The sequence below is a fragment of the Ciconia boyciana genome, chromosome 6 (assembly GCF_034638445.1).
Source record: "Ciconia boyciana chromosome 6, ASM3463844v1, whole genome shotgun sequence".
NCBI lineage: Eukaryota > Metazoa > Chordata > Aves > Ciconiiformes > Ciconiidae > Ciconia > Ciconia boyciana.
In genome coordinates, this window is record NC_132939.1 from 2,674,242 (window position 1) to 2,686,631 (window position 12,390).

The window sequence follows — 12,390 nt, forward strand, 5'->3', positions numbered from 1 at the left end:
ATCTTCAGAAGAGGTGGACTTTAAGGGATGATTGAGAGAATGCTACTAGTGGAAAAGGTAAGCAGGCAGGAAGTAAAAGCTGCTTTTTGTGGGAAATGGCACATGTATATTGGGCTGCCAGTTGACGGAGTGAGATACTGAGATGCATAGGAGAGAGAAAATGTGGACTTCTGAGAAAACACATGTAGAAGAAAATCAGGAAAAGGCAGATAAGAAACCTCTTTTTTGTGTTTGAAATTTTCCACCATCCTCTGCTGTATTTATTAGGGCAAGGTCTTAAGTTAAACCACTAGAGAAAAAGACTAACCTCAGACATAGAAAAGTGTGTTAGAATAATAATAATTTATATGTTTCAAACAACATGTTCTTCTTTTCCTCTGCTTCTTTTATTCTACATAGACGATAAAGACTTCAGTGATTGTGGAGCAGACATGTCTTCAAACTTTAATAGTGTATGTTGTTAGTAAATGTCAATGGATACACCAGTCCTAGAGTAAAATAAATTTTGCAGTATTTTTACCAGAAAGAGAATTTCATTCATCTATATTCATGTTTTGCAATAATTTATTAATTTTCATAAACAGTACTCCTGATTATCATCACCAAGAAGTTATGTTTCATATTTAGTGCTGGAAAGACAGCTGCAATATACTTCCTGAGATAATGGAAGGAAGAACGATAATAGAATAAGAAATGCAGCACTTTTCAGGTGGTAAGGTATTCTAACGTCTATTTAGCATTCTAGGTATCTCAGTTTTGTATTTTTATTCCTAGAAACTACATTATTAAAATTATTTCACATCATATAAGTACAATTTTCTTTTGTTAATGCATTTGCTTTTATTTGATTTTTTTTCAAGTCAGAGCACCAATAGGTAAGCTTATGAATGTTTTTCTGCATTTGTTCTCTGTTATTAGCAGCATTGTCTGAAGCATTTAGGTAATAGCATAAATGCTATTAGGCAATAGCAATTAATAAAGCGTCTATTTTGAAACATCATTTTGCCCATTAATGCTTCATTCTGCATAAGACAAGATTTAAAGCTAGTCACAGCAATATTTTTTTCTGTTGTTAGAATCAGAAGCTCTTAAGCTTTTAAATGGGTCAACCATCCAGTATGACTTAGTCACATGTGCTTTAAATTAGTCAAGTGCTTAATTGGCTTGCTGGGTGTTTGCATGTATAAATGTAGATGCTTGATCCAAGAGATACCTTGACAGAATAGATGTCATTTTATATGTTCTAATTCTGTAGAAAGAAGAGAATCCTAAATGACCTGGTTTTTCAAACCAAATGCATTTTCAGAAACTTAAAGGCAATTAAAAATGTTGGCTGCCCAGCAGGACTGGAAAATCAGGCTATTATTTCATTGCCAGTAAAAATTAGATGCATGCTTTTGAAAATTTTGGATATATGTCTGTAGCTAACTGGGTCAGTATGGCTCTAGACTGATATACAGAGATTATTCATACAATTCATTAATATGCCAATAAAATGAACTAAACGGAAGCTGCTACTTGGATGTATGAACAGAATTTGTTTGCCCATTATATATGTTCTATGATCTGTAACCAGAAGAAATAATAGTTTGATGCTGCGCTGAAAAATATCAGTGTAATATTTCAGATTAAAACGTAGAATTCCGTGCTGCAAGTGGGAAGGTGTACCTGATATGTGCTTTGTTAGAGGTCTACAGAATGTGAAGTGAACAAAAGAGATTGCATATATGCCTAACAATATCAACACTGCTTTATCATCTGGGCATTCCATTTTGAAAGAAAAACCCTAATTAGTGGCATTTTGAGTGCATGACTGACATTTAGGTTGCAAGGTGAATAACTCCAGTAATGATGACTTTAGGCATAGTTCCTACCTCAACTTTCAGGTAGTTTTGTTACTAAAACAGTGTTAAAATTTGTCATCTGATCGCACATTGTTCTTTACAGTGGTGATTTCTGAATTTTCCTATTAATGTAGTATCAGGGTTATGACTGGAAGAGACAACAATGTGATCGTAGGAAGCTTATGGGGGCAAAAGCCAACCAAACCAGCCAGTGGAATGGCAACAAACAAGGTAGATTTGCTGTAACCACTGCAAATATGGACACTGGGAAACAAGGAAGGACAAAGAGGAAGGTATGTTGCATTTTTAAGGTATGAAAAGAGTAAATGTCACTATCTTTGAAACCAATAGGCAAGTAGCTAGAAATTCTCCATACATGATGTAGTCACTAAGTCAAAACTGTTAAACCTGAGAGATTTAAGTTAGGCATCTAAGTAATGTTTAGGTATCTAAAGAAAGGCTGGATTGATCTTTTTAAGTTGTGAAAGATGTGACACTCTGCAAGCAGAGATGCATCAAAGACTATTACAATGCATGTGACAATCGTAATAGGTACACGTGATATTTGTATGCTAGAGTATCAGTAACCATTTTACATATATAATAATCTAGTGTGCTGACTTGATGGGTCAGTTTCCCATGGAATCACCTGGAGGTAAGTGTTGCACATTCCCAGTGCAGAGATTACCTGCCAGGATTCCATTAAGATAATAAGATTTTCTAGGTTTAACATGCTTATAATCCACTTGTGGTTTAATATGTTTTCTGTTCCACTTTTTTTGTCCTGAAAATACAAATACACTTTAAAATATTTAATGGAAGCTAGCTCATCACTGATTCATTTTCATTGTCTTTAAACTAGCTGATTAATAGATGCTGAACATAACTCAGATTTTTTAAGATAATTTCAATGAATTGTGAAATAAATGCAGTTTTAAAAATCTGCTTTATTATAGAAGAAGAAATGTGGCTGTCTCTTTAGTTGCCCTGTTTAAGAGGGATAACAGCAATAGACACAAGACTTGAGGTTTGTCCCTTGAGATGGTCACAAATAGAACCAAGGGAATAATTAATCCTAGGGTACTAGCACACTAATTAGTATTGTTTGAATTGATAGGAGTTGTAGGTTCTCAGTACCTTTGAAAATCTGTTTTTATTTTTGTGTGAATATTTTAGCCTTTTTTTTCACTTTAAGTAGCTGTCATTCTCAGTAACTTTTTCATTCTCAGTATATTTTACATCATAATAGGAGGCATCTAAGGATGGAATACTGGCAAAAAGTCTGTATACCATCTGCTTACATATCTTAATTTTGACAATAAGAAAGACTACAAAAAATTCTGGGGTCTTACGAGATTCAAAGAAGCAAGGGGCACAGTCAGAGTGAAATACAGCGCTGTTACTGGCATATTAGATAAATATAAAATAGCTTTTCTAGCCTGGAATAATCGGTGACCACAGTGCCTGCCATATGGCCAGCAGCTTGCTCATGCCCTTTGCCCCAGCTGTCTTGCATAATGGCAGCATTTGAGTTGTTGTTCCAGTTGTTCTGATAAAAGCAATTTTTCACACTGACTAGTTATATATCATTATAGGTTGCAGAGATGGCCATTATTTTGTTTAATACTTACACAATTGCCAGGGGCTAGTTCTGATTTCTGCTGAAGTAGAATAAAAGGCCTGGATGAGCCCTTGACTGTTTTGACCACAGGTAGATGCGTGGAAAATAAACAGAGCAGATTTTTTTCTGTGTGTTTAGGTATGGCTATTCTTAAAGCCAAAGTTCTCTTCTGTACAAGGTTTTCTGTTCATAGACAATTCATTGCCTCAAATAGGTGAGTTGAAATTATGGAAGTATCTAATATACTAAAAAGAGCAAAATAATTCCATAATTACAATATTCTTTACAGCGTTTAGTTAGACATTGGGATCGGTTTTAAACATCCTAAAAATTCTGTTTTTTACATGTATGGAGACCTATGTTTTTAAAACGTGCACATGCTTTATAAAAGTTGCTAGAAGAGATAATAGTTATTTTGACATAGCAGCACAGAACTTGGCTGTTTCATGACAACCAAGAAGTGGCGAAACTTATCTGGAAACTGTAACAAATTATTAGTTTGTTGGTTTTTATTCTGGAGGTTGCTAGTAAGTTACCAGGTTAATTATATTGATATGTTTCTTTCTAGCTACTAATTGTCCCCTGCACCCTACCTGGCCATTTACAAGATATTTGCAAGAGGTTTACAAGCCATTTAGATTGCAAAGAAGCTTACCATGTAGGGATAACAATGAAATAGAGATCATAACTTACAAACCATCAAACTTATAAACACACAAAAGCCTTCTAAAAAGTTCTACAGTGATCTATCAGCATTCCTATTCAGCTTTGGTTATGTGCATTTTCTATTTCTGTTGGGTTTAGAGCAGTGTTTGTTCTGTGTTTGAACAGCACAGTTGGGTCTTGATCCATAAGTCTTAAAGTCTTATAAGGAAGTCTTAAAGTCCAGAAGTCTTAAAGGCGCAGGAGCAGGCTGTCCCCGTATGCCATAAGATGAACCAGCGGGGAAGACAACTGGCCTGGCTGAACAGGGAGCTTTTGCTGGAACTCAGGAAAAAAAGGAGAGTTTACCACTTTTGGAAGAAGGGGCAGGCAACTCAAGAAAAGTACAGGGATCTTGTCAAGTCAAGCAGAGAGAAGATAAGAAAGGCAAAAGCCCAGCTAGAACTCAAGCTGGCCACTGTTGTAAGAGATAATAAAAAATGTTTTTACAAATACATTAACAACAAAAAGAGAGCCAAGGAGAATCTCCCTCCTTTATTGGATGTGAGAGGGAACATTGCCACCAAGGATGAAGAAAAGGCTGAGGTACTTAATGTCTTCTTTGCCTCAGTCTTTAATAGTCAGACTGGTTATCCCCAGGGAACTCAGCCCCCTGAGCAGGAAGACAGGGTCAGAGAGCAGAATAAACCCCCCATAATCCAGGAGGAAGCAGTTAACGACCTGCTACACCACCTGGACACTCACAAGTCTATGGGGCTGGATGGGATCCACCCGAGAGTACGGAGGGAGTTGGTGGAGGAGCTTGCCAAGCCACTCTCCATCATTTATCAGCAGTCCTGGTTAACAGGGGAGGTCCCAGATGACTGGAGGCTCGCCAATGTGACCCCCATCTACAAGAAGGGCTGGAAGGAGGATCCGAGGAACTACAGGCCTGTCAGCCTGACCTTGGTACCAGAGAAAATTATGGTGCGGTTCATCTTGAGTGTGCTCAACAGGCATGTGCAGGCCAACCAGGGGATCAGGCCCAGCCAGCATGGGTTCATGAAAGGCAGGTCCTCCTTGACCAACCTGATCTCCTTCTATGACCAGGTGACCCCCCTAGTGGATGAGGGAAAGGCTGTGGATGTTGTCCACCTGGACTTTAGTAAAGCCTTTGACACTGTCTCCTACAGCATTCTCCTGGAGAAGCTGGCGACTCATGGCTTTGGCGGGTGTACTCTTCACTGGGTAAAGAACTGTCTGGATGGAGAGTTGTGAACGGAGTTAAATCCAGTTGGCAGCCGGTCACAAGTGGTGTTCCCCAGCGCTCAGTTTTGGGGCCAGTCTTGTTTGATATCTTTATCAATGATCTGGATGAGGGGATTGAGTGTGCCCTCAGTAAGTTTGCAGATAACACCAAATTGGGCAGGAGTGTCAATCTGCTTGAGTGGAGGAAGGCTCTACAGAGTGATCTGGACAGGCTGGATCGATGGGCTGGGGCCAGTTGTATGGGGTTCAACAAGGCCAAGTGCCAGGTCCTGCACTTCGGTCACAACAACCCCATGCAATGCTACAGGCTTGGGGAAGAGTGGCTGGAAAGCTGCCTGGTGGAAAAGGACCTGGGGGTGCTGGTTGACAGCTGGCTGAATGTGAGCCAGCAGTGTGCCCAGGTGGCCAAGAAAGCCAATAGCATCCTGGCTTGTATCAGGAATAGTGTGGCCAGCAGGAGTAGGGAAGTGATTGTGCCCCTGTACTCACCACTGGTGAGGCTGCACCTCGAATACTGTGTTCAGTTTTGGGCCCCTCACTACAAGAAGGACATTGAGGTGCTGCAGCGTGTCCAAAGAAGGGCAACGAAGCTGGGGGAAGGGTCTGGAGCACAAGGCTGATGGGGAGCGGCTGAGGGAACTGGGGTTGTTTAGCCTGGAGAAAAGGAGGCTGAGGGGAGACCTTATTGCTCTCTACAACTACCTGAAAGGAGGTTGTAGAGAGGTGGGGGTCGGTCTCTTCTCCCAGGTAACAAGTGATAGGACAAGAGGAAATGGCCTCAAGTTGCACCAGGGGAGGTTTAGACTGGATATTAGGAAAAATTTCTTCACCAAAAGGGTTGTCAAGCACTGGAACAGGCTGCCCAGAGAGGTGGTGGAGTCACCATCCCTGGAGGAGTTAAAAAAACATGTAGATGTGGCACTTCAGGACATGGTTTAGTAGGCATGGAGGTGTTGGGTTGACAGTTGGACTATATGATCCTAGAGGTCTTTTCCAACCTTAGATTCCATGATTCTATGATTCTGTGATGATTCTATAATGTGGGCTTCTAAACAATTTTGAGAGGAATACACATTTTTCACTGAATATGCTGCCTTCATTTTTTTCACTACTTCTAGTCTAAAAATGTTTGATAAATATTTACAGCTACAAGAAAGGGTACTATGTGATACCAACCATGTAAATCAGGCCAAGTTTTGACCACCAACTACTTTTGATTCACCAACAATGAAAACAGCTATTTTTCACTAGTCCTTTGGTTATCATATTATTTGGCTGAGGAGGTTAACATTTTTTTACTTTTCTTTTGTTGTTAGTATGGTAGCGGGTTTCTTTATTTGTTTTTACAGTGTGCTAATACCTCTTCTGTTTGGTATTGTTATTCGTACATTTTCCTGAAATCTGGAAATAGCTTTCAAGATACAGAAGGTTGAGATACCTTCATTTTCTGCCTGCATGGCAGATTCCAGAGGCTTTTCACCATCTTCTTCCATATTGATGATTTTGCTCCTTTACCTGTCATAGGGATTGTAACCAATATAACCTATTCACAAAAAGCTCCATTGTACTTGAAAGTTAACTGCCAAGTATTTTCCTATGGATTGGAGATAGACCTTGGTCTGTCTTCCTGTATTTTAATACATTTGAATGAGGAGGTTTTTGTTGTGATCCAGTTCTAATGACTTATCCTATGACATCTATCCACTATTCTTCATTTAATTTAATTCTTTTTTCAACCTCTGATACATCTCTGATTCATCATTTTATTGAGCGCTGATGGTTCCCATACTTCATAATCCTGGCACCAGCCCCTCTTTTACTGAATCATACTGACTATTCTTGTATTTTTTTCAGCACCAGTTACTGAGATGTGCTATGCATAGAACATTATATAGCACTGTGATACTTCCATTACAGATGATGTGTCACAGGTATGCCTTCCCAATGACGTAGGTGGAAAAAAAGGGAGTTGGTAATTATCCACCCATGGCTTACAGCATATGTTTCATCCTGAGTGGCAATAACAAATTGGCCTGTATCAGTGGTCTCCTTGTTGGAAAAATATTCCTGGGTTATATGATAACAAGCAACCCTGTGTCATAACTGGAATTAGGTCTATAAAAAGGTGGACAGTGTTATGTTTATTAGGGCTATGCATTGACTAGGTGGTTCTTGAGCCAATAGTGCTAATTAACAACTCAGCTACACGTGCATGTACTGAACTGGCAATGAGTTTTGGAACCTTATTATGTGATTGCTTCACTACTGTTTTTCACATGATTTTACTTTTTGGGATGGAAGTATGCATGCTGTTCTGCTGTAGCAAAAACATGGTGGTATACACATTCAGCATCTTCACAAGAATAGAGATGGTAAAATATTGTTCATTCACATAAAAACTAGGAACAAGCATACTGAAAAAGTATGAACAGTGCATTATGTAAGGTACTTTTTGACCATCATATAAACTCAGAAAGTTTTCATTAATTAGTACACTCACTTGGGCAATAAGTGTCAAACCATAAATTCCTGCTCCAACATACTGAGATTAAATATTCTCATTGAAGAAGGTTTCTTGAAATTTTTAATATGGGCAATATAATTTGGTGATGAATGCTAGAATACTAGTTACTGTGCTGTTACGATGTTATATAGAGTAAAAAGATTCCTTTGAAACTGTATTACAGAATCTTTGAGAGAGAAACAAAGATTTCACCTCTTATCTCAAACTTTCATGTTTCAGTGGCCTACTAGTGTTACAAAGCTTTGTTTCCCATTTTGTTTTTCATAAAAAGCCAATATTAATGGTCATGCTAGGTGAGTTATATAGCAGTTTTCACATATGCCTTATAAATTTTAGATATAGTTTTTTTAAAATTTCAGCCTAATTTTGGGCAATCACTCATTTATTTACTAGATTAGCATTATGTAATATTGGCTCTGAGGTATTTAAACAATATGAAGTATACCTCAAACTGAAAAATTTATAAGATTCTATTCTAGGTTTATGTGCAAGTAGGCAAGGTTTTCTAATGTATACTGGAAATGGTTAAAATCTCTTGAGTTTATCAGAGAAATCAGAGAAAAGAAAATTAGAGGTCATGAAGTAAAAAGATAGGAAGTTCTTAGTGAAGAGAGAATTCTGCAAGTGAAGACGTTTTGTTGTGGTTTTTTTCCACTTATTCTAAGATGTTTGGCATTCCTTTAGTAATTATTTTGTTGCTGGAAGTACTGATTCATTGTAGTTTTTCCCACAAATGTGTTTGAACTTCTCTCCCCTACCTTCCAGATGACTACTATGGTGATAGCACTGCAGCAGTCTGTCTGTCTCTCTTGCTTGCCCTCTGCTGCTATGCTGGCTCAATATGTTATTACTGATTCACTACCAAAGCAGAACAGCAAATAGTTGGTGGCTAAGAGAGTCTCATGGAATATGGGAAGAATCAAGTTCAAATGCTAGATTTAGACAGGACTTAAACTGAGGCATGTGTTCCAGATGACTATGCTAGCTGTTAGGTCCTTTGTGGTGCTGAGGATTTCCTGGATACATCTGCACTGTCCCTTTGCATAGCTCTCTTGCTCCTTGGCCTGGGACTCCATGGTCTCAGTTGTATATTTAGTTCACTCCTGAGGTCTCTCTGGATTGAATGTACTAGGTCCCTTGCTGATGAAGCCCTGGTGCGTCTGAAAGAATAGTTAAGAGACAATCATAACGACAGCGTGGAGGGCACTGCACAAAGACTGGCTACCTCTGCCTGACTGTCCTCCAGTGCCATCCCAGAAGGCATCATACACTCGTATGCTTCATACCCTGCCGTATTCCATGCTGGAGTATACCACACCTAGCCTAAGCAGTAGGGCTTTCTGGAGGGTTGCCAAGCAACCTTCTCACTGCTCAGGATAACCTGAAAAACAAGCCAGTAAGTCTGAACATGAAACCATCGAGGGTTTATAGCATTTTGGCTTGGGTTCATGAGAAGACTTGGGCATAGCTCTGTTATACCTGAAGATGGCCTAGACTGGAGGTGTCACTTCCAGAACCAGTACTGCTAGCAGGTCTTAGGGCAGCTTAACACTCCTGAATTCTGTCAATAGTGGTGAGCAGGGCCACTTTAAATTTCAGAAAATGAAAGCAGAATTATGTGAGGGAGAGCATGTGGCTGCATTAAACACAGCAGGATGCATGTGTCTCCTGGCAAGAAATGGCTCTGACAAGCATCCATACATTCCCATGCGTGTATATGCCTTCTTGGAATCTTTTCTGTGCAGATGAGAAAAAGTAGTGCTCCCTGGGTACCAACCCCATTCCACGCATACTTCCTACGGAAACAACATGCTGGAATGCAGTTTATATAAATTATGTGACATCATCTTGGTGAAAGGATAGTCATCACACCTCTTGTCTTTTCCTATTGATGCTTTCATGTGCATTTCCTAGCCAACTCCTTTTCGAGGTTCCTAATTGCAGAAGACATCTTCCCATGGGCCTGTTACCCTAGGCCACAAGTGGCTCCCTAGCAAGGATGGGAGGGAGAATACTCCAAGCATTACAGAACATACATAGGGTAGTGCCTACATAGGGTAGGCACTACTGACCTTTTGGTGTAGGGCAGTCTCAAAACATGGACAAGAAACAGGACAACTTAACACAAGTATGCCTTCTCTCGTTAACCTTCAGCCTAGGAATTCTGTTTCTGACTGGAATACTGTAGTACATGGTGACAGATGTGCTCACACAGCATAGGGGATGCTGGCTTACTCCTTTTACAGTAGGCATCCAAGGTAGCTGCACACCCAAGAGTTAGCCAACAGTGAGCACAGGAGGCCTGGTAGGACACTGTGGTAGAAACACATCATTGAGAGTGGACGGCGTAGTGTGTACCAGCTCCACAGCAGACAGGAACATACTCTGCTAATCATCTCAAAGGCGTATTCCAATTCAAAGTGAGGCACCTGAAGCGTCACAAATCTTTAACTCACTCTTCACTGAGGGCAGGTTAGAAAAATACAGCAGTGAAGTTCCACTATGACACTGCACTTCTCATAATGTGTCAGCTTGATTCTTATCCTCAATCTGTTTTCTTTTCCCTGTCTCACTTGCTTTTTCCTTCCTTCTTTTTGCAGTTGCATCTCCTTGCTCAGGAACGTGTTACTGCACAGAGAGATGCCTAGGTCGGTAGGCAAGACACCTTGTCATGATGGGCCACCTCGTCAGGTGCTGCTCTGGGAACATGATCTGCAAATGAGTAAGTTTAAACCTCCTCCTCATGCAAAAAACTGCAGGTTTTGTCTTTGTGAAGCAGGTGTCTGCAACAATGCACTATGCTGTGTCTGTCTTGCCAATATATTGTGAACAGAAAGGGGGACTCCCTATTCCAGAGGCTTTATGCTAGGGATAAGGAAAGAAAGCAGATCTCTATTTCTAGTTTTATAAATAGAAAGTCATTGGCTTCACTACCATGTAGTTCAGATGTTATGCTGGGCAATCCTGCAACTATTCTAAGCAGTTATGTATGGAAGGCATTGTGCACTTGTTGATCACCCTGTGAGGCAAGACACCTTGTGCTGATAGTGCCATATCGTAGGATGTGATCTGTTTGTGCCACATAGGCAGTGCCTCATAAGTGTTCACATGCACCCCCATTACATCAGGTGTGTCAAACAGCAGTTGTTCACACAGCAATGGGAGAGCCGGTATTCATCTTTCCCCTGAGCATTCTTCATTTTGCAGTGAATTGCCTTGCTACACATTTGATAGACGTCCTGGAGCAGTTTATGTAGAGTGTTGTTGCGGTATTTCCATACAGCCAGCCTCAAGAGGGAGTCAGTGGGTTACTGTGATGCAGCAAAGTCACCCAATCCTACAAAGTTTGGTATTCCTTGGGAAAGTAAAGCTCTGACTAAGCACAACCAGGGGGAAGCAGAAAAGCCTGTATAGACAGTGATGCAGTAGTAGCCCTTGTGAGGGCTGGTAAGAACCTTGTGGAATGAGATCCTGCATTGGCTAGGAAGCTGTTGCTAGGCTGGTGTATGTCAGTACCGCAATAAATACTGCAGCTGTTGTCCTAAGGTTCTGAATGATTCCAGACAAGCTAGACGACATTTTTAAGACTTTGGGTTTTGCCCTTGCATTTCCCCTATCATTTGTCTTTAATTCTTTTGAGCATTGTTTGCCATTGTATGTAAACACTATTCTCAGCATGGACTGATACAGTCTGGGGCATCCACTTTATAGCAGTGTTAGAGGATAATACTTTATTTGGTTTCCTAACAGTTTCCTGACTGTTAAGGATTATGAAAAATACAATATTTAACTATAAATGTCTGTCTGTATAGCTATTCTTTCCACTGACTCTGTGATCATAGTGATTGACTCTTGATAATGTTATTGTCAATACTGTGTTACTGGCTAATAAGAAACAGTTCAGGACATCAACATTACTTCAGTACACACGTGCCAGGAAGCATGACACACATCCGTTGCAGTCTATATATATAATTTGCTCTATCAAGTGCCTCATGAGACAGATTAATATAACAGCCACTGAATGGCTATAGTAATAAGTGTAATTTTGCCATGAAGTTCATCCAAATATGTGAGTACTCTGGCACATGGGACTGTAGCAGGTTTCCACACATACATGATATAGAAGTGAAAACATGATGTGTGACCCTATGACCAGATAACTGAGATTATTGCAAGTGCCTCCAAAGAATTATTTTACACTGGTAGCTAATCATATATAGACTTGTCAGACCTAGTGTTATAGCAGAGCTAGATATCTAGATGACCAGGGAAGTTTATTCTGCTGTAACTTTATAGCTGGATGTTATAAATTAATAGCTGTTAAATGCTGAAAAACAACATTATTATTTGCAGCTATTTTGGTAATGCCTAATGACTCTAGGAATATTCTAGTTGTTTCATCCCTGCCTAAGAAAGAAAATGCATGTACTGTAAAATTTTAATTAACAGTACGAGCTGAAATGAGAAGAAGAGTGGTGGGAAAGTAG

The 12,390-nt window shown here is 39.9% G+C and overlaps 1 protein-coding gene across 2 annotated transcripts in view; it reads left to right on the top strand.

The window, feature by feature from the left end:
• The window catches only part of ABTB2 (ankyrin repeat and BTB domain containing 2), a 159,085-nt gene continuing 146,695 nt past the window's right edge, over positions 1-12,390 (top strand). Inside the window, exons 1-2 of one of the 2 annotated variants that reach the window (XM_072865774.1) lie at positions 2,011-2,137; positions 10,501-10,622. In XM_072865774.1, the coding sequence (XP_072721875.1) occupies positions 10,541-10,622 (82 nt within the window). In that variant the 5' untranslated portion in view covers positions 2,011-2,137; positions 10,501-10,540. Of the gene's footprint in view, positions 58-2,010; positions 2,138-10,500; positions 10,623-12,390 lie in introns of those variants that run through there. The other variant, XM_072865776.1, reaches the window with a different exon arrangement.